The sequence below is a fragment of the Coenobita brevimanus genome, chromosome 94, assembly GCF_032717465.1.
Source record: "Coenobita brevimanus isolate Jiangsu-jjx chromosome 94, ASM3271746v2, whole genome shotgun sequence".
Taxonomy (NCBI): domain Eukaryota; kingdom Metazoa; phylum Arthropoda; class Malacostraca; order Decapoda; family Coenobitidae; genus Coenobita; species Coenobita brevimanus.
The window spans coordinates 24,934,223-24,961,819 of NC_137047.1; the positions used below are offsets into that span (position 1 = coordinate 24,934,223).

The 27,597-nt window shown below is 42.9% G+C and overlaps 1 protein-coding gene across 1 annotated transcript in view; it reads right to left on the reverse strand.

Annotated features, from left to right (window-relative positions):
- The window catches only part of LOC145412965 (protein gooseberry-neuro-like), a 32,596-nt gene extending 5,290 nt beyond the window's left edge, over nucleotides 1-27,306 (reverse strand). Inside the window, exons 1-3 of the mRNA XM_080282788.1 lie at nucleotides 27,267-27,306; nucleotides 22,455-22,786; nucleotides 12,078-12,192 (exon numbers count right to left, since the gene is read on the reverse strand). Of these exons, the coding sequence (XP_080138914.1) occupies nucleotides 12,078-12,192; nucleotides 22,455-22,786; nucleotides 27,267-27,306 (487 nt within the window). The remainder of the gene's footprint in view (nucleotides 1-12,077; nucleotides 12,193-22,454; nucleotides 22,787-27,266) is intronic.
- Nucleotides 27,307-27,597: the final 291 nt, after the last annotated feature.

Sequence of the window (27,597 nt, forward strand, 5' to 3'; positions counted from 1 at the left end):
AACCACAACTACCACAACTGTCACCGTACCATCTACCACCACATTAACCACAACTACCACCATCGGCCGCAGGATCACAAATTTAGGGTTAAAGGACTTTAAGGGAAGGATGAGTCAGGGTGTTTTAGGCTCCTTCTGAGAAGCGGCGGAAATTTGCTCTCCTTTTTCTTGAGAGAGAGAGAGAGAGAGAGAGAGTGGAAGGAGCAAGAGGTAAAACTGCAAGGGGCAAGTGGGGGAAATCAGGAAGGTAAGAGGGAAGAAAGGAAGGAGGGAGAGAAGGAAAGGAAAGGAGCAAGAAGAAGGGAGGGCAGCAGGGAGACAAGACTGAAGACGGAGACGGGGAATAAGAAAGGAGGGAAAGAGCAGACGAGAAGGAGAAACTGACCATAAGGAAGGAAGGAGGGAACAGGCAAGATGAGTGGAAGGGAAGCTGTGAGCAAGAAATAGGGAGGGAAGGATTAAGCAAAGAGCAATAAGGGGCATCAAACAGAAATATGAATTAAGTAGCAAAGAGGGAAGAAGTTAGGCGGGGAGGCAGGAAGTGAGGGAGGGAGGGAGGCAGGCAGGCAGGGAGTGAGTGCGTGCGGGAGGGAGACAGGGAGTGAGGAATGGGAGAGGGGAGTGAACGTAGAATGCAGGAAGTGAAGTGGGTAAGGGAGGAATGCAGAGAGTAACGGAAGACAGCAAGGAGTGAGTGAATGCGGGAGGTCGAGAGATAGACAGCGATGAGTGAAGAAGTGTGGAGTGAGTGAGGAATGCAGGGAGTGGGGGAGGGAGGCGGAGAATGAGAGAGGCTGACTGAGACAAGCAGGGACTGAGAGAGAGGTTGGGAGTAAGGAAAGAAAGCAGGTTGTGAGGGGGGTATTGAGAGAGAAAAACAAAGGGGCAGGAAAAAGGTGGGGGAGTCAGGGAGTGAGGAGGACTGAAGGAGCGAGGGAGGTGGGGGGTAGGGCAAGTGGAGACCTCATAACCATAAAGCAGCCGGGGTGGTGGAGCGGCAACCTGGGAGGCCGTATGTGGGTGTGGGTGGCCCTCTGCCTGCTTACACACACACACACACACACACACACACACACACACACACACACACACACACACACACACACACACACACACACACACACACACACACACACCACTATCACCATTTTATTTTATCCAGTACGCCAGTTTTTATGCAAATGAAATTGCTGTGGGAAACATTTATCATTTGCACAGTATTTTTTATGCCTACAGTATAATGTATTTTTCCTTATCATAATTGTCACTTATATATAATCAGTGTTCATTATTTAAATATGATAAATATGTTACTCTATATATATATTGATGTACTATAATTTTCTACCAGCACAAAATTAGTGTACGAGAGTTTTTCAACTTTAATTTCGCTTTATATAGTATGTCACGGTGCTCATGTAGCCTCTACTGATAATGGCACTGATAACGTTGGCAATTCCTTAATCAACATTTCTTTATAATCTAAAAAAAAGGTGGAAGGAAATTGACGCTTTTTGTGACTGGTATCTCTCTCTCTCTCTCTCTCTCTCTCTCTGTATATATATATATATATATATATATATATATATATATATATATATATATATATATATATATATAATATATAATATATATATATATATATATATATATATATATATATATATATATATATATATATATATATATATATATATTGTCTCATTTTAGGTGTTGACATTTTGGGAATGTAAAGAAGCGTGTTTCAGGACGCTTTCTGTAACCTCCAAGTTTTACCATACTTGTGTCAGTAAAAAAAGCTGAATAGTTTATTGAGAGAGAGAGAGAGAGAGAGAGAGAGAGAGAGAGAGAGAGAGAGAGAGAGAGAGAGTAAAGTACCTGTTCGATTCTCAAATAAATGAAAGCTACATCATAAAGAAAACAAGAAGCGGTGCTAAGGCACAGCAAACCCGTCCCCGGCAGTCATTTTAGTGCTGACGTATAAACACAACAGGATATCTAGTCAAATATGTCACATATCAAATTTCGAGTAAATCGGGTGAAAGTTGACGATTTTATGGCCATTTGAAATTTTAGGCCCGACCCACTTGACACTGATCCCCCTACTGCTAACTGGGGGGTGACCCCCCTGATGCAGTGAAGCATGTTATAGGATGCAGATTTGAAAGACGCACCTTTAGGTTTTGCTTTCATGTCGATATGACCAATCTGAATGGAGTTATGGCGAAAAAACGATTTTTACCCGTCCTTTTTTTTTGGGGGGGGGGGCCTACAGCCTGGGCCAGTTTGGCCCAGAATTTAAGCAGGTGATCAGAAGGTCATAGCCCATCATCCCTGTAATTTTATAGTCTGTCTCAGGAAAAACGAATGTAGAATATCGTCTATTTTACTCCAAAGTCACTGTCAAAGGCCGAAGGCATCTGATTTAACGACCTGTGGGAATACAGGCTGGCCAGGGTCAAGGCCTGATGGCAAGAGGCACACACACACACACACACACACTCGTCATTAACGTGGCGAATGATTCCACCAGTGAAGAAGAAGGTTTAGATGAGGGAGACATGAATATCGAGAGAGAGAGAGAGAGAGAGAGAGAGAGAGAGAGAGAGATTGTATTTTCAAGGGAAATTTTAGAGTATAATGAATATTTATTAAGGAAATGCTACTGTTGATCCTTCGATCAGTAAAACTATTGTAAATCAGTTTATGTTTTTTCATAACATTTTTTTTTTCATAAAGAATAGTAATAAAACAATAAAATTAAATAAAATAATTTTTCTTCATCTTTCATGGCTATTTCATTGGCTTACCATAACCCTCCCCACATTCTGACCCGGGCCACTCCCATCCTCCATCCCTCCTCATATGGACCGATATCTGGGCACACCACCCCCCTGAACTCAAAACATCATCCTTCCTGCCTTCCTATCCATCCCCATCCCCTCTCTTCACCTAGCTTTTTGCCCACATACACAAAATTTGCACACACACACACACACACACACACACACACACACACACACACACACACACACACATGAGCTGGGATCAGCAATCCGTTTCCCATTGTGACCTCTATTTCCTTACCCAAAATTCCTTCCCTATCCCTAAGGACTTCCCACTTCACCTGTCCCTTGTTTCTCTCCGTCTTTGTGCCGTGATTAGAAATCTGGACAGAATAGGGTTGAGACTGAATGGCTTGTTCTTTGTTACTTTGTTAAAACGATATATATAAACAAACACGTTTTTTTAAATAACTGACGACCTACCAAAAAATCTATCATTCTATCAGAATATATATATATAATATATATATATATATATATATATATATATATATATATATATATATATATATATATATATATATATAACTTAGAACTATAAAACTTATATGTAAACTTCAGGAAACTGGCAAATGGGGACCCCCCTTAGAAAATTCCTTGGTGCGCCCCTGCTGGGCACTGATAGATAAATAGAGGCTTCACATTGTTTTATTAATTAAGCGTCGTGTGTGTGTGTGTGTGTGTGTATGTTTTTTCATAGTGATAGCTGAGTAACCTATAGGGAAGAGGAGGGATCGGATTAACGGGATGGGGGGAGGGGGATTCCACCAGTGAAGAAGAAGGTTTAGATGAGGGAGACATGAATATCGAGTGATAGAGAGAGAGAGAGTGAGAGAGAGAGAGAGAGAGAGAGAGAGAGATTGTATTTTCAATGTAAATTTTAGAATATAATGAATATTTATAAAGGAAATGCTACTGTTGATCCTTCGATCAGTAATACTATTGTAAAGCACTTTATGTTTTTTCATAAAGAATAGTAATAAAACAATAAAATAAAATAAAATAATTTTTCTTCATCTTTCATGGCTTCCCAACCCCTCCCCACATTCCGACCCGGGCCACTCCCATCCTCCATCCCTCCTCATATGGACCGATATCAGGACACTGACAGATAAATAGAGGCTACACATTGTTTTATTATTTAAGCGTCGTGTGTGTGTGTGTGTGTGTGTGTGTGTGTGTGTGTGTGTGTAGAGGAAAGAAAACGGAAGAGGGAAGGAGGAAGGTCCAGAATCCCGAGGGGACCTCTTAATCCTTCACACGGTCACTCGTGTTCCGATTTTGGCAAAGGCTTTGTAAAATTCTCGCATTCATGTTTCCTGAGAAAGGGTATAGTCAAAATCGCACCTGTAGTTTTCGCGTAAAGTTGTTAATAGACAGTCAGACAGACAGACAGGCAAACAAGCAGACAGACAAACCGAGTGAAAGCAATACCCGACCCCGAGCTCCTCCGGAGAAGGGACGGGTAACGAGGAGAGGGGAAAAAATGAACAACGCTTCCCTATTTTTACCGCGCCACCAACTTTTTTCCCTAGGTAGACGTGAGCGGTGGCGGCGTCTGTCTTGGGGAAAAAGACAGGAAAAGTACAAGTCACTGAGAAGGGAGTCATTTTCTTTTCTTTTTTTTTTTTCTTTTTTTTCCTTTTTTGAGGGTGGATGATGTTTTTTCTCATGGACGAAAAACAGATGAACTTGCTCGATAAAAAGAGATATAGACTACGTTAGATAATTTGGACAGTATATTCTCTTACTCTTCCATCTCCGTCTATTTCATTCCACATGAGCTCCACTTAAGCCTGTACCATCCACCCATCTACATTGCATTTCCTGTCATTTCCACCTGTCTACCTTTATCTCGTGTTTTATTATTATCAGTTGTTTTTATTTTTATTATTATTACTGGTAGTAATAGTTGCAGCAGTAGGTGTTGTAGTCGTAGTAGTAGTAGTCGTAGTCGTAGTAGTAGTAATAGTAGTAGTACTGCTACTATACTATTACCACTACTGCTGCTGCTACAAATAATTAGAATAATAATAACAATAATAAAAATAATGATAATAATGCTACTACTACTGCTACTGTTATATTATTATTATTATTATTATTATTATTATTATTATTATTATTATGTGGTAGGTGGGGGCGCTCACCATCCACTCACTCAGTGTAATGCTGCTCTCGGGTGTCTGCCCAGTCATCTCATCCATCCTTCTTTCCTTTCATCTTCTGTCTTTTTTTCCTTCATTCTTTCCTCGTCTTTCTGCCTACGGGTGACTTTACACTCCCTCTTCTGTCTTTAATTCCTTCATTCTTTCCTATTCCTTCTGCCTGTGGGTGACTCTACACTGAGTGACAAGCCAACTGGTTTCCTGTACCCCAGGAAACCATTTACTACGCTGGGTAGTAACCATATAACCAAATTTTGGCGCCTGGTGGTTTAGTGGGTAATTATTGTGCTCCAATCGGATTGAGCAGGTGAAGGTTTATATCCAAGGGGTGGTTGGGGTTGATTGCTTACATAATGCCACTCAGGGATGAGTGAGGTTGGTCACTCTCATCTTAAATGTCAGGACCAACTGCCTAGCCCCGGGCTCCTACGTTCCTCATGGGGCAACGTAGGATTGGATGATGAATGGATGGATTATTATTATTATTATTATTGTTATTATTATTATTATTATTATTATTATTATTATTCATACCATTACACAAATTTATCCAGCTTAGGAGAAATTAATGGTACAAGGGTAGTAAATGTTTGCCTTCTCGAACCCCTTCCGTGAGAATGAAGAAAATTATTTGGTGAGAGGAAGAATTAAGCACAAATGGAGGTACAACGTAGTGAAGCGATTAGCCCCACGACACTCCTCTCCATCACCTGACGACACCTCCACTCACCTGCCTCTCACCTCCATGCCACCTCCACCCACAAATCATCCACAGCTCGCGTTCTTCCACCCACTACCACAGTACCTCACCATCTCTCTCTCTCTCTCTCTCTCTCTCTCTCTCTCTCTCTCTCTCTCACTCTCTACCAACGCATCACTCTTCCTCCATTCGCTCCCACCCACTTTTCACCTCTCCACCTCCTTCCACCTACTAATCATTCCTTCTGCACCTCTTCCCACCCATTTTTCACCTTCTTTACCGCTTCCTTTTCTTCTTGTTTTGTTATCGTACTTGTAGTCATCTTTGTAACAGCCACGAAAGGATTATTGGGTCATTTGATATTTGCTTTCCTTTGTACTCTTCCTGCTCCCTCTTCGACTAGATCTTTCACTCAAATTTCTGTCCTCTCTCACTCATCTTTCACTCCTCTTCTACCTCTCCCAGTTAACATTCCACTACTCTTCTATCTCTCCCACCTGTCTTTCATTCATATACACCTGCATCCACCCACCTCACACTCAAATATTACTCCTTCCATCCCACGTTCCGCTCTCCCTAACTCTCTCCCACTCACCCCTTCCTCACCCCCAGTCACCCTTCCTGCGCCCCCTTCCACCCAGCACGTATGTAATGGCCAAATCGTGTAGCTATTAATGTCTGCTTTGCTTTACACGACTAAACATCCTTATTTCACCGGGTCGACACCTTTACTGCCGCCCCCCGCCGCCCATACTGGAGTTAACGAGGGCGGTGTGGTGGGTCCCGCGCCCGCCCACTCTCACCTCCCGCCCACACGCCTCCCACTTTCCCACAGTCTGCTCCTACGCATCCCCCGACCTTCTGTCTGTATCTTTTATCTCACCGCCGTTGCTGTGTCTGCCTTAGATACTCCTCACACTCGCTACTCTTTCATCACCTTCCTGCCTACTCTGCCCCTCTCTCTCACCCTTCTGCCTACTTCTCTACACCTCTCCAGCTTCCTCTTTACCTACTCTCCTACCTCTCATTTCACCTGTCTCTACTTCCCCTCCTGTCAAATTCATCCTGTCTCTTTAACCACTCCTTTGCCTGTCAGCTTTACCCCTTCAGCCTATTGTCCCACTCATCATACCCATTATTCTTCCATTCCTCTACCTTTATTCCACCTTCTTCCCTATCCTTCGCCCCACCTTTTCCCCCACCTCTTTACCCATACCTTGTCCCCTACCTTCATCCTTACCTTCACCTACCCTTCCTCCCCTGCCCTTCACCCCTTCATCCCCAATTTCTCCCTCACCCCTCACTCACAGCTTCTCTCATACCCTTCAATCACACTTTTCCCCCAACCCCTCACCCCCACCTTTCCACTCTCTCCCCTAGCTCTCATTCTCGCGTGTCTCCATTATCCAACACCTCTCCCCACCACAGTGCATCCTGTCACCGCCTGTCCACCTATCCACACCTACCTACTATTATCAGATACTTACACGTCCACCTATTACTGCACCTGTCCATTCATACGTCCGTGAACATGTACAGGACTTATATCGTACTCCACTCCTTTGTTTACATAATCAAACACTCTTTCATACTTCCACTCGTACGGACAACCACTTTCTCTTTCACTCTTCCTGCTTATTATATCTCTTCTTAATCACTCAGTCAGCCACCATTCAGTTAGTTCAGTCAGTCTCGCACTCATTCTCTCTCTTATTCAGCCATTCACGTATCCAAAACACCGCTCACTCGATCTAGCACTTCCCAGATCTGCTAATCATTTCTTCTTCTGTTCATTCAATCGGTCACTCACTCCTCCCTTCGCTCACTCAGTTAACTACTTAACAGATTATTCACTCACTTCATCCCTGCACTTTTTCGCCTAATCACTCACTCACCAACCAAACGTATCCCACTTACTTATTAACCTGTTCATCAAGCCACACACACACACACACACACACACACACACACACACACACACACACACACACACACACACACACACACACACACACACACACACACACACACACACACACACACACACACACACACACACACACACACACACACACACACACACACACACACACACACATTCTCTCATCTTCTTCAATAATCCGTTCACCCAGCTACATTAACAAGTCCTAATAGCCACTTACTTTCCACCGTCCATCCACAATACTAAGAAGGCGCCTTAATCACTCCCAAGGTCATACTCAACCTCTTCCTCATTACCATCCATCATCGACATTGCCAAGTCTACCAGAATTGATTAATCTACCAGCTTTAACCATTTCACTTATTCTTCTTCCAGTACAGATTAAACTGCCAATATTAACAACCATTTTACTGCTCTGGACACCCCCCTCCTTTTCTCTTTTTCTTATTTTTTTTGTTAAAACTCTCGCTAACGCCAGGCGGATTTTGTGTGGCTCAGAGAAATCCTAATCAGTCATGTGCTTCAAAAAAACCTCACTAATTCCACTCCTTTCGATGGACGCATGAAGGTACGTTTTTTTTTTCTTATTAACACCGTGCGATGTACTTCACCTGGAAAATCCTTAACATTCAGAGGACTAATTTTGTCTTCTTAGGCGTTGCAGTTTCTTACCTGCACGACTGACTCTATCTCTTGCATGAGGAGTACTGCCAGACACCCTAAACCAGTTGTAACTATATCCATAACAGCTGCAGCAATAAGAAACTACCTGCTACCACAACTACTTACTACCACAACCACCACAACTACAATGTAACACAATTAAAACTATCACAAACCACCCAAAGCCTAATCTACATATCACCATAACCACAAACCACAACTACAAACCACGCAAGCCACAACCACAAAAATTACAGGCCATCACAACCATGAATAAAAAACCACTACTACCACAGCCACAAATAGCCACAACCACGACTACAAACTATCACAGTCACAAGTACAGATTATTACAGTCACAACCAAATATCACAACTACCACAGTTACAAGCTATCACAATTGCAACTATAAACCACCACAACCACAAACCCACAAACCACCATAACACCAACTCAGACTCATCACAACTACAGCTACAAGCCAACACAGCTCAGATTACAAACACCCACAACCACAACTACAAACCACCACAACCACAACCTCAACTAAAAGCTACCTTAACCACAACTACAAACCACCACAACCACAACCACAGTCACACCACCACAACTGCAAGCTACTTTAACCACAATGACGCCACCACAACCTACCACCAACATACCCGCCAACCTCACACACTTTTACTGTTACATTCGACATTACAAGAATTACCGCACGTAAAAAATATAATGGTTTCCGTTCCCATCACATTAGTGGATCGAACTGGACTCTTGTGTAGTTTTATGACAGCCTGATTACTGTTGTGTCGCGTATATCGTGGGCTTATTAGGAGAGTTTATGTATGTGTCTGTATGTATGCAATGGACGATGAATAAATGTACATATAAGTATTTTCTGCTCATAAGTGTTGATAATGAGGGTAATTATAATGCATGAGAACTGCCATTTAGTGAATATGTTTTGCCTTCACTTGGCCCGTTTAATAATATGGATGATAATAATAATTAATAATAATAATAATAATAATAATAATAATAATAACAACAACAACAAGCCGGTAGGCGACGATGGCCAGCTCCAAGCGGGCCAAGCTTTACCAGCTGCGGAAGTTAGTTTCGATAATAAAAGTCATATCTATATGACTTTTTTTTTTTTTTTTTTTTTCAAACTGAAGGGATTAGGTATGGACTTCAGTAACCCCTTCAACACGAGAGATAGTTTTCACCCTGAATAAAACCGTCTGAGAGTAGCATGAATAAAATAAACAAGACGTCCTCAGGCTGAAGAGATTAAGTCCTGAACAGAAGTTGAACCTTTATCTGCTCCCCGATAGAAGAGGAAGGCTCAGGTAAATGCCTATCGACGAGTGTCATTGAAGGAGACATTCAGAGTTTGATGTCCCAGTCTTCCCCCACTGCACCCTAGAACACGACCCACAGTAGTTGGTGTTATATCCAGGTCCCCAATTGTAATGTTGGGGGAATAGGGACAAAGGGGGAAACAGACTTTGTCCGACAATCTGACCGGTCGGGAATCGAGCTGGAACTGTCAACCACACACCACCGGCTCCTCATCCCCGGTGATAGAGGAAACCAGGGGTGGGACTCTCAGTTGTTTCTTGTAATTTATATTCCTTTTTGCAGGAAGTACTAGTGACACTGGAAGATTCTGCACTCTCCATCCCTTGTCCTTCGTGCTAAATAAATGTATCTTTGCGGCTGTTGTTCTCCCGTAACAATAATTTTGTTTTTTGTAGGAGGAATAAGAAACGTGGGTAGAATCTACTCTCTCTAATTCTCTGTACGTTTTAGGAAAACAAAGCATAGTTTCAACACGGAATCAATCATAACTGTATTTATGAATCTATCACGAGGCTTCCTTCATCGCACATAACCAGAGAGTGCTTTTAAGAGAATCAGAATTGCTGTAGTGTTAGCCCTAAAAATGAGTTTCGCATGATCGTTTCCTGATACTGGAACTTCTATATAATTTCTTCCGAACAATCTGTTAATCGATTTTGATGCAGACAGTCAAAAAATGGTTAGTTATGTAATGCAGAAGAAAATTTTGAAACTTAAAAAAAAATGATTAGTTGAGAGCTGATGTTCTAAAATGCTTTAATCTGTGTTCCATAATTCTTATGGGATCCAACCTTCATCGTCATAAATGATTGGTCTTACTTGAGGCAGAATCATCAAGGTCTACTGCTACTCTCCTAGGATTTATGACTGGATCGTGTAGCTTTCTCCAGTACAACCGCTGCCGTGAAAATTGCGCGAATAAACTGTTTTGCCGCGGAACTAAACCACGGAACACGCAACATCGCGCTGCATCCGGGAAACGTGTTGTCCGGAGTGATGGATGAACGGCTTGTGTTGCGTGTGTACGTTACACGATGATACTCGTATATACGTATATGCCTAATTCCTGTTATCGTGACGCTGTATATTGCTGAACAACGGTAAGCGTTACTTACAGTGAATAGGGATAAGTTTGGAAACAGATTGATATGTATGTTATGTAAATGCGATTCTGTTAACAGAACCATCCTTACCGCCATTTCATTCTAATGATTATATTTTCGTTGTTCGGATTTCACTGGTATCATATACATCCCGCCCTCCCTGGCTTCCTCTCTCTCTCTTCCTCCATTTCACGTTGTTTTGGGAGCTGATGCTGAGGTCAGAAATAAATCGAGGACCAGAACTGTTAAATGACTGAGACGACGAAAAAGTGTTACTTAGAAATAGTATTACTGGCGTTACATTCCCGGAGCATATTTTATGAAAAGGTGTAGTTAGTGGGGGAAAATGTGATGTTTGTCCTACCGACTGAAGTAAGTATACTTCGCTCGCGAAGAGCTAAACTCTGTGGTCCAGTGAGTATAGGTACTGGTGTACCAAGTGCGTCAAGCTGGGGGTGGTTGTCAACAGGCCGAGATTTTCGAAATCCCGCAAGCAACAATGAACAGTCTCGATAACCTAAATTACAACCTGGTAAAATATTTTCTGCGTAATAAATACTTGCAGAAGGGATGGTGAGACCAGCAGTTGAGTTCATTGTTTACGCATTAGTGTAAGGTATTATTCATATAAACAGAACAACTATTGACAACCAGTTGTATAGAACAGCAGAACGATCACAAGACTGAATGAAGTCCACATTCTCAAACCTATACAAATATGAACCTTAGCCATCAGGTAGCACTATCATCGCCTAGCGTAAAAAGAGTTAGGCATGTGAAAAAAAAAAAAAGTATTTTGCTTAGGATTCGTTAGTATTGTAGTCAGTGATATGGTACTTTTGAAACTTAAAGAATTCTAGGAGTTAAGACTAACATACAAGGAGTGCAGAACCACCATGCACAGTATGTTAGCAACACAGGTCGTACAGTAATAGATCATCAACAAAGTAATTTCAGGACACGCTCTGGATAACGTCAGAGTTGTTTTCCTTGTAAGAGTCGGAGTAGCTTAGGATCAGCACGACATCTAAACAGTATGAATGTTTAAAAATGGTTGCGACTCACAGGACTCACCCAGAATGTAACTGATGATGTTGTAGGTTAGTGATGTAGTAGCCTAATCAACACACAGTAACATTACACCAAGAACGCATTGATCAGCCAAAGACAAGTACGACTCCCACAGCTTACCAAGGATACCGTCGATACTGCGATTCGTGTAATTGCATAAAAATCAACTTAATATCAACACAGCAATATCAGCTAGAGATCAATACTACTCCCAGCACTCACCCAGGATGCCGTCTATGCTGTGGTCCTTCCTTGGGTCATCGTCCCTCTTGCCGCCCCTCAGGATCCTACTGATGGAGCTCACGGACGGTGCCGACGCTTTGTCCACAATGCCCTCCTGAAGCGGGACAGGGGACAGGAGGGTCAGTGAGGGGACGGGAGGGGGAGGGGATCATGCAGGGGGACAGGGAGGATGGTTACGTGATACTCAGGTCAATACATTGTGAAGGTTGATTGGCTAGTATGTAGGTTGATTGAAGAGAGAGAGAGAGAGAGAGAGGAAGTACCGGTATTCATCTGGCTTATGTTTGTACAATTGAATGTGATGCATGTTTGTATCAAATATGATCAGAATGCAAAGGGAAAGGTGATGTGGAGAAGTTGTTACTAAGTAAGGATGCTTATTAGCCGGGGTGATCCATCACAGAATATGGCTCATGAAACAGATGAAGGTGGTGATGCTTCTAATTACATGAGAGCTATAGTAATATGATGATAAGAGTGATTTTCTTTTTTTAAAAAGCAGAACAGAGGAAGGAAAAACAAATGAGGAAAAAAAAAATAATCCATACACCAGATTACTGGTGTCCTCCATTTATAAAATATCTGTAACACTTGGACTTGAACTGCTGTTGGTTGAAGTTAGGAGGGAAACAACTCTGGGGAAGCGAGTTCCAGAGAGATGCATTTCGGGAAATGAAAGAATTCTGATAGGCAGAAGTTCTACAATTTGGCTGAGTGACGTTCCGGTCATGAGCGCTGCCAGATGCCCGTTTAGCACGGGGGAAGGCGTGACGAGGTGGCACAATGGATGCAACTTCGTCTGAGCATTTGCCATAAAAATACCTGTAAAATAATGCAAGGGAGGCAACATTCCTTCGTATTTGTAGGGGAGGTAGTTTATTAGTAATAGCAGGGTTATTAATAATTCCAGCAGCTTTGTTCTGAATTTTGTCTGGTTGTTTTAATGCAACCTCTCCACATCCACTCCACAAGGGTGAGCAATATTCATGCTGAGAGCGCACGTGACCCATACAAATTATAGCTAACTGCTCGTCAGTCAATAATTCAATGTATTATTTTTTGGAAAACGACGCAGTAGTGTTGCTGATCATATAAACTTAAAACCATCCAAATAAAAGCACTGAACCAATACAAAGTCCCCCATCACCCGAATAACGCTAATCGACTCTTCAGATATGTAACTGGCAAACCTTAGTCCAGAAATGACTTACATCAAATTCCATCAGGTGAGCATGCAAGGTTAGCCTACAGCAGTCACACTCCTGCCATTCTGCTTCTAAATCTCTCCAGTGGTGCCTCTGAGCGCTGGGGGCAATCGTGTGTGTGTCCACCAGATAACATCCATGGCCTCTTTGACGTGCCATCCACCCTCATTGTTGATATGTGGTGCGTGTGAATAGCGAAGAGCAACGCGAGGATGACGTAGGGAAGATATAAAGAAGCTTTGTAATGGCGCCTGCACGATCCAGCCAAGGATCATACCGGAGAAATTTCCTGTCTATTGAAGCGGTCATCGAATGTTGCAAGGAGTCAGCAAATGAGATGATGTGATAATCCCGTGCCTCCCCTCTGTCCTGTTTGTGTACTTCCCGTCAAACCCTGTCATTCCTCCTGCGCTGTCATCCCGTCTCCTGGCTACTCTGTGTTTAGCTATTCAGGTCTTGCCCGCCCATCCGTCGCTTGGAGGTCATTTTTACCCTTTATCGTTATTCTTTTTCTCCCTCACGGTTTGACGTATTGTTAATGTTATTTGTTACTCGTGATGTGCATGTCGTATCCTCTCCTCCCACCCGTCACTTTTACTTGTTACCTTTGATCCACCCTTCCTTCACTGTCCCTTCCTACTGTCTCCCTCACCTTATGCCACCACTGTCCTCCCTCACTCCACGCTGTCAGTTTTCTGCTGTCACCCAGTTGCAATACTACCTCTCTCTCACATTTTGTTTGTTAAGCTCCTCTTCTTCATGCTGCATGGCCAGCTTTCCTCTCATTATACAGCCATCCGTGCCCCAACTGCTAAACCATTATCAGTCCCTCACTCTGTACCTCCTTTCTTCCTTCTCCATACCACCCGCTTTCTCTGCCACTCCCTGACCTTCCCCTCAGTCCCCTACTCTTTCCTTCGCTTAATCACCACTCTCACTCTACCTTACCCCCTGTAGCACTAAAATACCAATACCCTTCTTACAGTACCACAAACCTAGGGTATCTTCCCACTACCCAGCTTTCCCCACAACCGTCATCCCCACACATTCCAACATTATTGCCTCTCTTGTTTCCTTTCGTCGCTCCCAAAATATTTGCAATTCCGTTTTCTGCACTGCTCGGTGTTCTTTTTCACTTTCACCTATATGTGTACCTGTATGGCTTGATGCATGGGAGTAGGGGTTTCCTTTTCCGGCCCTAACTTAACCTAGCAAATGGAACAACTTAATATTTGTGTAGAGTTACTGTGGCTCGTCTGAGTGTGTCTCGAGTCTAAGGTCTGAATCCAAGCTACGTTGGACATCTAAAGTGGGTTCTCTAAGTATGCCCTGTCATGTGCTTGAATATGTTCGTACTCTGTCGGTTCTATCTGTGGCATATACAGATTCTGACACACAGACGTAGCCATTACTACATTTCTGCTTTCTCATGCGTCACTCTTCTACAGACCCTCCTTCCCCATTCATACTTCGCCAGCTTGGGGAAGGATTAATTCTGGCTATCATGTTCCCTCCAAGGAGAAACCAGATTTTATATTCAACCTGATAAGGACTATTATAGATACAGCATTTTTGTACCTTCAGCTTTACGGATGACAGAATAATAAAACTGACTTAGACTACAATTAACCCAAACAAACCAGATTCTTACAGCTATAGGGCAGTGTGAGGTGAGGGTGTGGGGAGTGACGGGACAGGCAGACGTCCACATACTCAAAAGAAGTGACAAAACAGGCATGACAACTGACAGGGCGAAACGGATAAATGCGAAAAGACAAGAGAGAGAGAGAGAGAGAGAGAGAGAGAGGTGGTGGTGGTGGTGGAGGAAGACAGGAGGTAAGAGAGGTAAAGGGTGAGATGAACCCTGACAGGCAGGGGGGAGGAGCTCCTGTCACTTCCCTGTCCGCTGTCATTTTACCTGTGTGGGGCTTATTCAGTGTGTGTGTGTGTGTGTGTGTGTGTGTGTGTGTGTGTGTGTGTGTGTGTGTGTGTGTGTGTGTGTGTGTACTCCTTTCTCCGCCTTCTTTCTTCTTGCTTTTCTATCCTTGTCCTAAACTGATAGAATGGTTTTGGTAGTTGTAATCTCCCCTATACCAAACAGCCACGAGAGGACCAACAGGCCTGTTGCTGTATGCTTTTCTTTGTACTCTCTTCTTCCTTTTCTCGCGTTCATACAAACTCACTGCCTCATTTTCAATTTCCTTCTTTCTTTTCATACTTTAAAGTTATTTTTCAATGTCTGTCTGTATCTGTCTGTCTGTCTGTCTGTCTCTCTCTCTCTCTCTCTCTCTCTCTCTCTCTCTCTCTCTCTCTCTCAGTCATATTCATCTCTTCAAGCCTACCTTCCTATGACCTCTCCATTTTACTCCTTTACCTGTAACATCCTCATCTATTTCACCCCAATCCTTATCTGTCCACTCATAACCTCCTTCCATCCGCCCAACCTCCCCTCCCCCTTTTATTGCCATCCTCGCATCTCTCATCTCCCTACCATCCTCCTCTCTTTCTACCCCATCTCTCCCTTCTCCGATCCCCCTTTCTCCAGTCTCTCCACCATCCCTTCCAGTCCTTCCTTTTAACAGCACATCTATTCTTTTTCTGTCCCAAAAGCTGAGTTCAGTGTCTTCCATATTCCACGGTTCTTTTATCGCCATCCCAATCTGCTCCAGTTTCTCCACCTTCCTCTACCCTTGTCTAGTCTCTGTACCTTCATCTCCCCCAATCGAGTCAGTTCTGTTCTTCTTTTCCTTTACAGTCTCTCAAGTCTCTCCCCCATCTTTCCTTCTTCTCTCTTGTACCACAGTTCTTTGCCATCATCTCAGTCTCCTCAGCCTCTCCTCGTTCCCCTTTTCCCTGTACCCTATGTCACACTTCATCCCACAATCCTTGACCTCTCCCCACCCCCTTCCTTCGTTCATTTTCCCTCCACCTCCTATCTTCATCTTAACTTCCCTTCCTCTTCCACCTTTCTACTTGTTCTGCACCACAGGCTTTTACATCCCTTCTTCCATTTCTGTCCATCTCATCCTTCTGTTCCATGGCAGTCTCCCTACTTTCCTCCTCTTTCCCTCCATAATCCTTTATTTCCCCTCTCCTTTCCCTCCAACTCCATCCTTCTATCTCAACCTACCCCACTCTCTTCATGTTCCTCCTCTTCCTCCTCCGCAACACTTTACCTTCCACTCCCATTCCTGCGTCCCAGTCCACCCACTCTCCTCCTCTTCCTTCTTCATTCCCTTCCCACAACTCCCTTCTCCCCATGCTTACTTCCCCTACCTCCTCCACGTTCATTCTTTCTTCCATAACCTTCAATCCCCTTTCACTCTCATTCCTCAGTCCCTCCTTCACAGTCCTATACTTCCTTCTGTCCCAATCCTCCTCATGTTTTCTCCTTTCTCTTCAGCCATTTACCTCCCTCCATCCATCCCGTTCTTCCATCCCAGTCTTCCCATCTTCTCTCAATCCTTCTCAACTCTTTACCTCTCTTCCTTCGTCTTATTCTCCCCACCTTTTCTCCTCACATATCAACCCTTTAGCTCCTTCCCTCCTTCCAGTCTCCGTACTTTTATTCTCTCCCTCCTTAACAACCCTTGACCTTCCTCCCTACACCCCAGTCTCCCCACCCTCCTCAACCCTTTACCTCCCTCCCTCCCTTCATCCATCCATCCATCCATCCATCCATCCATGGAGGTAGGACTCCACGCATCCATCCATCCATTCCAGTCTCTCCACCTTCTTTCCCTCCTTTGCAACCCATACCTCTCCCCTTCAGCCCTATCCCTCTATCTCAGTCTCCTACCATCTCTCCCTCCTCAGCTCTGTACTTCCCTTCTTCCATCCTATCCCTCCATCCCAGCTTTCCCACCTTCCCTCCTCCCACATCAACCCTTTTGCTCCCTCCCTGCGCCCCATTGCCTCTCTCTCGCTGCCCAACAATACGGATAATTGTGAGAGCAGATTAACCCTGTGATAGCACTAATGTGGGCCCTTATTGCCTACCGCCCGGATTAGCGAGGAGGGTTGGTCACCGCGTCGCTCTATCTGGATCCTATCGCACTCACCCACTTTTTTTCTTTTCTCTTTTTTCTCTCCACCTTCTTTCATCCCGGGTATATTTTTCGTCCTCGGGCACATCAATTACTGTCGTGGTCTTCATCAGCGCGGACTGTTTGATGCCCGTTGCTACTTTGAATTGGTGTGTTTGCTTTCAGCCGTGTCGGTCAGCAGTACTTTTTTCATCGTGTAGGTGTTGATATGGAATTTCCTTGTTTCTCTCATACCTTTTCAAACATCAGTTTATACATGCGTCTTTGTCTGTCTCGAATTATGCTTTCGTGTATGCATAGTTCTGTTTTTGTTAAATTTTCCTTTACACATTTGTCTTCCTAATTTAGTTTCAGGGTTGGATTTTTTTGTGGGGGTCTTCTTTCCCTACAGTTTCTTGGTTTTCAGCTTCGCATTTATTTTTCTAGTAATCTTCGTATTAAAGTAGGTTTAAAGTTGGAGTTCTAATACAGTGTCATTCTGGTACATATGTCCTTCTTAAACCTCTTGCTGACTTGGTAATGTCGTGATGCAAATGTTTTTCCATGCACTCCTGAACTATAACATGACCCAAACTGCCAGACCTGTACATCGGTTTCCTGGTGAATAGAGCCATACCTTCTCAAAGTCCCCCTATGCCTCTAAGACCACCCACCCAGCCCGGCTTCGATCTCCCTTAATCCGCTCACTCCCACCGCCACTTAAACTTGACTTCTTAATCGCTCTTAATCCCGTCTCATTTTGGCGAGGGCGGCCGGTCGTGTCCATCAGAGGCAAGGCTGATCACGGTAGGCGAAAATGGACTCTGGCTGTGAGACTGAAGCTTCTGTCAGAGTGGGGGCAAGGGCTTGAAGATAGAGGTGTGTTTTCTCTTTGATTTTGCTTCCCGCGGTTAGTCTTTCTATTTGTCGTCTATCCGTCTTTTCCGTCTTTCATTATTTTCCTTCACTGTTTAACTCGTTGTCACTCTGTCTTTTTCTTTCTTCTGTCTTTTCTTTCACTGTGTAATTCGTTCTGTCTTCCGTCTTTTCCTTCGTTTAGTATTTTCCTTCTCTGCTTACCACGTTCTGTTTCTCCGTCTTCTTTTCATTTTTCCCTTCACTGTTAAGCTCCTCTCCTCTCCCTCTTTTCATCAGTGTTGAATTGTTTCTGTTTTATCTTTTCCATTATTAATTTTATTTCTCCCTCTTCTGCATATTATTTGATCGTTTCTCTCTTTGCTTTTTTTCTTAACATTTAATTTTGTCTGTCTCGGCCTACTATTATTGCTCTATATTTCTTTTACTCTTTGGATTTTCGCACTGTCTCTCCGCTTCATTATTTACATCGTTTTTTTTTTTTCCTTAATGTTTAATTCTTTCTGTCTCTCGGCCTAATATTATTGCACTGCTTTTTCTGTCCTCTTTGTCTTTTTCGCTTTGTCTCCCCGTGTAATTATTTACATTCTTCCTTTTCTTTTTGAGGAAAAGTGTTTCGTATATACAGTAGTGTATGGTATGAAATAAAGGTTTTTGAATATTGTAAAGATTTTCCACAATGGTATGATAATGCCGTAATCAGAGAACTCCAAACATGAAAACCATGATTTAAGACGAATATAACTGAAATAATGAAAACAGTTCTGATTATCTAGATGCATAATTATCCATTTGAATCCAAGAGAAATCTAACATTAACTCAGTATGTCATCTGATGTGTGTGTACGGAATGAAGACTTGGAGCAAAGGAGTGAATGATTTGGGGGACATGGTAAGGTTTCGGCAATTGAGTAAACATTAGACTTATTGTAATAAACGGAGAGAGGGAAGTTAAAATGAGTGGTTATCAGTGTTTTCGTGTGTTGTCCCAATGGCCATTCATTTTATAGAAGGATGGGATTCAGAAAGAGGTCGGAAAAGGTACAAGAGTGAGAGAACCTGGAGGGAAGATGATGGAAGACGGTGAGTGATTTTATTGTTCCGTATCAGAAGTGTCCAAATGATACGGTATTGTGTGTTAATAATAAATGTGGCTTTTTAGAATGGCTCGGAGTGTTATTTATGAGGAGCATTGTCTGGAAGCTGATATGTAATTAAGAGTAAAGTGATGCATGATGACTGAACGTGACTCTCAGTGTAGTGTGCAGGTGGATGGAGAAAGACTTGATGTGACTAATAATTTAACGTAGTGGCAGAAAAGAAAAGGAAATGTGAAAGTCAATGACAGGTAAAGTGACATACAGAAGAAAACTGGTTAAAGTTATGATATTCTGATAAGGAACAGAAAACTAAGCACAGAGTCTGCAACAGGACTACATAAGGACGTGTTAGTGTTCAAATTAATGTGTGGGTGTGAGAGGTGGGTATGGCATGAATATCGAAAATTTAAAGTAACAGCAGTGGAAATGAGACTATCGATGAATATAAGGAGGCGTGTAGACTGGAGAAAATAAGAAATTTGAGGTCCGTGAAAGATGTGTCTCAAAGGATTAAACAGTATGGACTTTTTATGGTACGGTAGCACGGACAGATTACATACAAACTAGGTGGTGAAAAGAGAATGATTATATGATCCAATGTGATGGTCGGAGGCAATGTGGAAGACACCCTGATATGGACTACAAGGAAGCAGACGGGCTGAGAAAAGGCAGAAGTTGATGGATGAAGTATGTATGGCAATTTATATAACAAGGGACGCTCCCCTTTGCATCATGACGATCGACGAAAAAGTTTGTGTATGGTGGAGCCGAGAACTTCGAAGGCTTGGATGATTGAGTGATTATATTCCTGCTTGTGTGTGTGGGTGTGTGGGTGTGTGTGTGGGTGTGTTTCAGTTGTGGATCCTCCTACCCAATTTTTATGTGGAAAATAGACTTAAAATAACATGAAGGAATTCTGTGTGTGTGTTTCCATCTCTTTCGTCTTATTTAGCACCTCTGCGGCGGAAACAGAAATCGTGGTAGTCATTCAGTAAATTAATGGAATCTGCCCAGTACACTCGATCTCTTAAAACGTGATTGAAGCTGATGAGTAGGTATTCTTTTTAAAACCCCGAGAGAAAGGGACGCAGGCAATACTGAGAGAGTGGGACAGAGACACCTATGTTGCCAAAGGTGAGTGGACAAGCTGAGAGACTGAGTTCTGAGGTAGTGGTAACTCCTAATGTAATGTCTGCCGTAACCTCATCGCAAGTGGTGCTAAACGACACCTGGGAGAGACGCTTTTTTAATTTTTGAAGACCTCGGTAATATAATGAGAATCACCAGCTTCATGAATGAGGCAAGTAAGGCTTCGTACAAGATCAGTGTTGAAAATGGGAGGGAGAGGAGAAAATAAAAAAGAACACTAAGAACACCACAGTCTGTAAATATAGACATGTCCATCAACAGTAAAAGGCTTGCACTGGCTAAAAGGGAAATTAGAAAAATAAAAATCAGCCTGATGATAAATCAGTGGAAAAGTTTAAGAATTTACAATTTAGATTAAGATTGTCTTTGTCTGAAAAGGAGGTTCTTAACTTTTTTCACTTGCGTTTCCCCATTCCATCTTACGGTTAGGAGATTTTCCCCTCCCAATCTGATTACCAGAAAAAAAAAAAATCATTATCTTTTATTTACGAGTAAACTTGCACAGCTGCAGCCAGGAACGGTCACAGTTACGGGCGCTCCTACCCATACTTCACAGCCCAGGCAGCGTTATTAACTTCCAAGTGTTATATTGTTATTTGAAATGTTATGCTGCCGACCCATTACACACAATTGGAGGAAGGCTCTTCTCATTGTAATGAAATATTTAAAAAAAAAAATCTCATTTGTTGTTATAATGCACATAATTTCCCTAAAGAATCTTCATATTGTCCCAAGGGGGAAAAGTCACCCTCCCCCCCCTCCCCGTACAGAACCCATGGTCTAAAGCACTTGGTAAACCCGGTAAGTAACGATAAGTTGCACCCGCGGATGAAGGGGGCTTACAATGTGATAGGATTGGAAGAACACTAGTGGTGGAATGCAGATGCTTCTGTTTATTATTATTATTATTATTGTTGTTGTTGTTGTTAAATTACTGAAAATCAACGAGACATGAAGTATAAAGTTAAAAGTGAAATAAGAAAAAAAATTGCCAGGCGAAATTTAGACTATCACTTCCATCATCGCAACCCTTGTTCCCCCCGACAGAGGAGTGTGGAGATAAATGCCTCATATCATCTGGTGGGCGTTTGGGGGAATCACTCGGATTACCCCGCCCGACTGTGTACACCTGTGACGGCCATAAATCACTGGCGGGATTAGGGCGAACACGACACTAATGACTTGTGACCTGGCATGACCCGACCCAGTGACCCCCGGATGATCCTAGCGGCAAAGGATCATTCCCGGTTAATCCCATTACCGCAAGTGGCTGGTAATTGACCCCGGGTTGTCGCCTTCTCCTATCCACTCTCCTCCCCCCACCCTCCACTCCGTGAAACAGCCTGGTAATTACCTCATCAAGAGTCGGGTCCTGTCATGAGTTATGGCCGGGTGACGTGTCGGGTTTGCTGTGTTTACGAATTATTCCCTTCTTTATTTTTACTCGTTTTCAGCTTGTTGTTATCCCCGGCTGTTACTCTGCCTAACTGCGGAAAAGATTTATTTACATTCCTACCGGCAATGCAGTGGCTGGTGATTGTGGTTTCTCATGATCGGAGGAGTCAGATACTTAATATGTAATTTTAGTACCAGCCTGTTCACCATGCACAGTCAGAGAATATACCTCACTAGCCAAACGAAACACAGGAATTACAGCTGTAGGATAACAAAGTGCTCAGGAGCTAAGGCTGTGAATGCAAAAGATCCAACACAATGCATACTCAAACACAGATCTGCACCAAACCAACTCTACCTGCAGCTAATACATGACAGGTCAACACAATGCCCTGCCCATGACCCGCACACTGTAAGCATTACACACAGTCCTGCATACCACCCCACACCTGGCATATCATAAATTCACAGGTTACACACAGCCCTGTCCAACACCCCACACCTCGCACATCATACGTCCACAGTTTACTCACAGTCCTGCCTATCATCATGCATATACTAAGATTTATACTATACAAATAACTCTGCATTAAAGCCCCCTCTCACCTTAATGAGTTTGTCCCTGATCTCCCACGAGAAGACACCCGGGTTCTCCTTCTTGTAGTCGTCTATGCGCTTCTCGACGTCCGGCGTGGTAACTTTCGGTTTGGATCCGCCGATGACGCCGGGCCTGATAGATCCGGTCTCCTGGTAGCGGTTGAGGATCTTGGAGACGCAGCCGTGGGAGACGCGCAGCTGCCGCGAGATGACACAGGGACGCACGCCCGCCGCCGCCATCTCCACGATCTTGAGGCGGATGTGGTTGGGGAGAGGGCGGCCGTTGATGAACACGCCCCCCAGCTGGTTCACGCGGCCCTGACCTGTTGACACACCACCACCTGCCTTCAGGGTTAGCTAGCCTGGTCCTCAGACATGCACCCTACATGGCTACGACACACACACACACACACACACACACACACACACAAGCAGAAACGGTAATTGAAACAGCCAGTGCAATATTGCTGCCTTCAGGGTCTAGGCTGCCGTAGTCCAGATCACTTATGGGTAGGTGGAGCTCAGCGTAGTACATAACCATCATCACGATTTGTGCCCGTAGACCACTAGATCACCAGACGTTTAAGAATTCACACACTCGGAATAGACGCACGCGTATAAATGAGATGCATACTCCTAAATAATGTATACACACCAGCATAAACTGGACATACACAAACAGTCCACAAGTAAACACTTTGTTTGCAAAGTGAATATTTATTTTGGATGTCATTTTCAGGAAGAGGAAGACAGTTGCCTTAGATAGAAAATATATATATATTGTCTATAATGAGTGTCTGCCAGCACTCTGCTCATCTTAGGTTATTGCGAATACTACACACACACACACACACACAGTAAGATCAATTATCACTTTGCTCTTCCTCTGAATAGGGTATTAGTTAAAATTGAAGACTACTCAGTAAAGATTTTGGATGTGGTTCATACCTATGGGTTGGTTGTTTTTCAATATTTATCTTTTCTCCTATAGGCAGATATACAGCATATACTCTTTTTTATATGTCACTACGCTATGAGTCCCGGAAGGATACCTAGGCCTGATCTAAGTTAAGCAAGAACAGGAGAATAAAAAATAATATTATAAGAATGGATCTTTGCTTTTATCAGAACAACTTTCATAACAAATGTTTTGATTGTTGATACTTAAAATAGGTAATAATATAATCACGAGAAGAGGAATGTTAAAAGAACTCTGAAAATCGGATAAGAACTAATGGAGATGACTTGTTAAACACGCTTTATTGGAATGATAGCAGTAATTTAGCGCAATAAACTGAGGAGCAATTTTTCAGAGTGTTGGGGCCTGATATGTAAAGTCTTCATTAACACCTTCACTACCAGGAGGCTGCCTTACCACTTCACGCCGAGGACACTTGTATTCATTATTTTGTCGCTACTGCCAGGTGGATTTTTAGCGTATGAAAGATTTTTAAAGAAGAAAGGAATCACTATACCCTTCAGTAATGCCATCACTACTAGGGGACTCTCTCAAAGTAGAACTGTCTGACCGTGGCAGGAAAAAAATAGATAATACGTAATTGTAACAGACGGTATGAGTAAAATAATATCGTCCAGTAGTAACATTAGTACAATTAGATAGGCGTTTAATTATTTCGTCTGGTACAAGCAAGAATAATATAAAACAAAGGTAAGCGCAGTGACAGTTTAACCTTTACTCTGGCCCGGTACCGACACCTTCCCGTCCGCCACACGTCCACTGATCGCTACGCAGACTGACCACAAACCAGGGGTGGGTTACACAGGCATATTGACACACACACCACAAAGCCAGTCAGGAGACAGGACGTGTGTGCTGGGCATTCCCCAGGTCCTGTCCTGCCCACTTACTGTTTTTTTAATCAGCCCATACCCCACTGACCGGGCTAATGTATGGCCCGGCCTGCACTATATGTGCAGGGAATCTTTCAACGAAATCAACAACAACGGCATATTGACGGTCCAGTTCCTGTCGTAAGTTAAGATTTACTGAAGCAGGAAGAACTAGAGATATGGGTGGATTCCGTGCTTTGTTTTCTATTTTCTTTGTGCAAGAACCAGACATGACTTTAATTTGACACTCCCAATTATTTTGAATTTTTTAAATATTATTATTATTATTATTATTATAAGGAGGAACAGGAAATATGGGAAGACTGCGCATAAATATTTTCAAGAACACACCTCAGGACAGATTCTTAAGTGAGTCGCACAGGCCACATTGTCATATACCCCTTGACTAAAACTTTCAAAGATAATTAATTTCTTTCAGTACGGTGGCTTTTTTTTTCTTTTCTTTTCTTTTTTTTCTTTCTTTTTTTTTTTTTTTGGCAAATACTTTCTGTCGCCATATGATTTTATTAAGTGTATCGGCAGGTAAAACCTCCTATACTGATGGGGTTCATGAAGGCTTTACCTAACCCATTTTGTGTGTAAAGTTTCCTGACTTAAAAAAAAAAAAAATCATCTGAAGACAGGAGAGTTAAAAAACGGAGGCCATCGTCTAATTTAAAAAATTAAAAAAAAAAAAAAAAAAAAAAAAAGGTAAAGTAGTTTTAACGAACTGGATTATGCTGAATTGGAGAGGACACCTAGACAACAGTGTCAGCCTTGGCAGCCATGGTCAGTGTCTCAGTATGCTGCATCGAAATGCACTCTTATCACGACATGAATCTATTATGAAGCTGTATCATTATTTGTGAAGCTTTATACATTGATGATCATATATATATATATATATATATATATATATATATATATATATATATATATATATAAGCGACCACCTGTCAATCGCTTTATAAGCGACCACCTGTCAATCGCTTTATCGGAACCAGTGTTACAGTATAAAGATACTGAATTCTTTGTTTTTTCGTGATGCTGATGCAGTGTGTATATTCAGTACTGATACTGTCGCCACAAAGAAATGAAAATAATGTTGGTGTGCAGTACATTTCTTCAGTTGGTATACTTGATAAAAGATTGAGAACAAATGCCAGCAATATCCTTGTTATGCTTTAAATACAGAATATATTAAGATTCATTGCTTGGTGAAGTGTCACGTTGCGAGCGAGAATGAGATTTACCAACTAAAATAATCTGCTAGTCTTCTTGGTCCGAGTTTATCATGAATTAAATCATGAAGAATTTTGGTGTTCATGATGGGTCAGACTTACTGTTTATAGCTAACGAAACACACACACACACACACACACACACACACACACACACACACACACACACACACTACCCCGTCCTGATGTGTCCATGAAGTATCTCGGTAAGGCCATACTCTCTCGTCCGACTGACTACCTGAATTCCGCCGTGTTATCAGAGCGAGAGTTTTACCGCAATTACCACGCCTCGCTGATTGCTTCATTATCCCTTTTGTCTATGCACGTGCGGGGGTTAATTAGAAATGGTTACGTCAGCCCGAGCATTGTGAGGGAGCCGGTCGGTGGAGGGTAATAACAGGTCCAGTGTAAATTATATGTAAATAGCCTCATATTGCCCCTGCGGAACCTCTGATCATTAAAAAGTATTGGCCGTGGTTGAGGGCATAACACGCTGCCGCTGCTGCTGCTGGAATCACTGCGGTTCGTAATGCCCCGGGTGATGGTTGTGTGAAGATGAGGGGGCATAGGGTGAAGATCTACTTAATATTTTCTTGTTCAGGAAACTTTTTTTTTCCCTGTAATAATGATTAAGCGTCCTGCGGCAGAACAAAAGTTGTTTATATCATAGTAATGTCTGAGCTGTTTATGGTCAGTTTAAAGGAATACAGAATTTCAGTGAATACGCTGTTGGTCTTTAAATCTCTTATATTACAAATACTGCATACACTAAGCTGTGTTAGTGTCACCTTAAATCTGTTGATTTTCTCATGCAAATCCTTGAAGTTAATGTAGCAGATATAAAGTTCTTGATGGAAAGACTTTTCCAAAACACATGCAAAAATGTGACTGATGAAATAGCTTTGCTAACAATTTCTATGTTTGTGTAGATATGGGGCACAAAAAGCAACCATGTTTATCTGCTCAGATCAGACTTCAGGGATGGAATTAGGGTGTGTAGGCTATATTAAATTATAATTGTAGACAAGTCTAGGATTTAGTGAGTTGGGCTAGTGACAGCGAATGTAATAACCACAACTGTTGAGATCGACCAGTTATATAAGTGGATCCCACTACACACGGTTATCATCGTGACAAGTGCATAAAATGGGTGTGAAGGAAATACAGAAAAAAAATAAAAAGTAATTATTTTTTTGTATTTTTTCTAACTTTTCGGACCATACAAAGCCCAGTGAAGCCTTTCTGAAGAAGGGCTATCTGTCATCCGAAACGTTAGAGAATAAACTTAAGTTCTTTCATATGTGTGCTTCCCTCCAGACCATTTTAATCAGTTGTTATCAGTGTCTAGCGGGCGAGACTGCAGCGGTGGGTGTCGCATTAACCTTCCGTGCTGGCGGAACTGCCCTCCGCTGCTCGCATCATCACCATTACCGCCACTCAACTCTTTCCCACATGCGATGGTACAATTTGGTCGGCGTGGCTGCGGCCGGTTGATATGAGGCAAGAACTGGTCCCACCGGGTAATTGGATATGCGTGAGGAGATCGACTGATGATGGGCTCACTGAAAAACTTTGAAGCACAATTGCGAACACTGTCATCGCCCATGAATCTCTATCAGCGAGTTTTGGTTCCCACGGTATGACTGCCCGGTCTGGGTTACTGATGGTTGTGTAAGGTATTGCTGTACCCGACCTGATCGATAACCCACTTAAATCTTACAAATCTTACCTTGGAATGGGTAGCCGGAGAAGATAGGCCTAATCGTCATCTTGAGAGTCCGTCGTCACTTTTCCTCCAGCACGCTGGTAACCGACCAACCACCTTGCACGGTTGATGACGACGAAGCACGCGTCGCTCAGTCCTTTTAATGTGTTTAATGTGAGAGAGAGAAATTCCGCTGGTCCCTTACACCTCGTCCTGTGGTTAACAAGCCAGGCACTGTCGGCGAGACCTTGTAAGGGCCGCGCCACCCACAAACTCAGGTGTCAAACTACAAGGCGGTACACTGGGCCCACCACTTTTTGGCCACCCAGGCTCCGCCCCCACCCCGCCTCGCCAT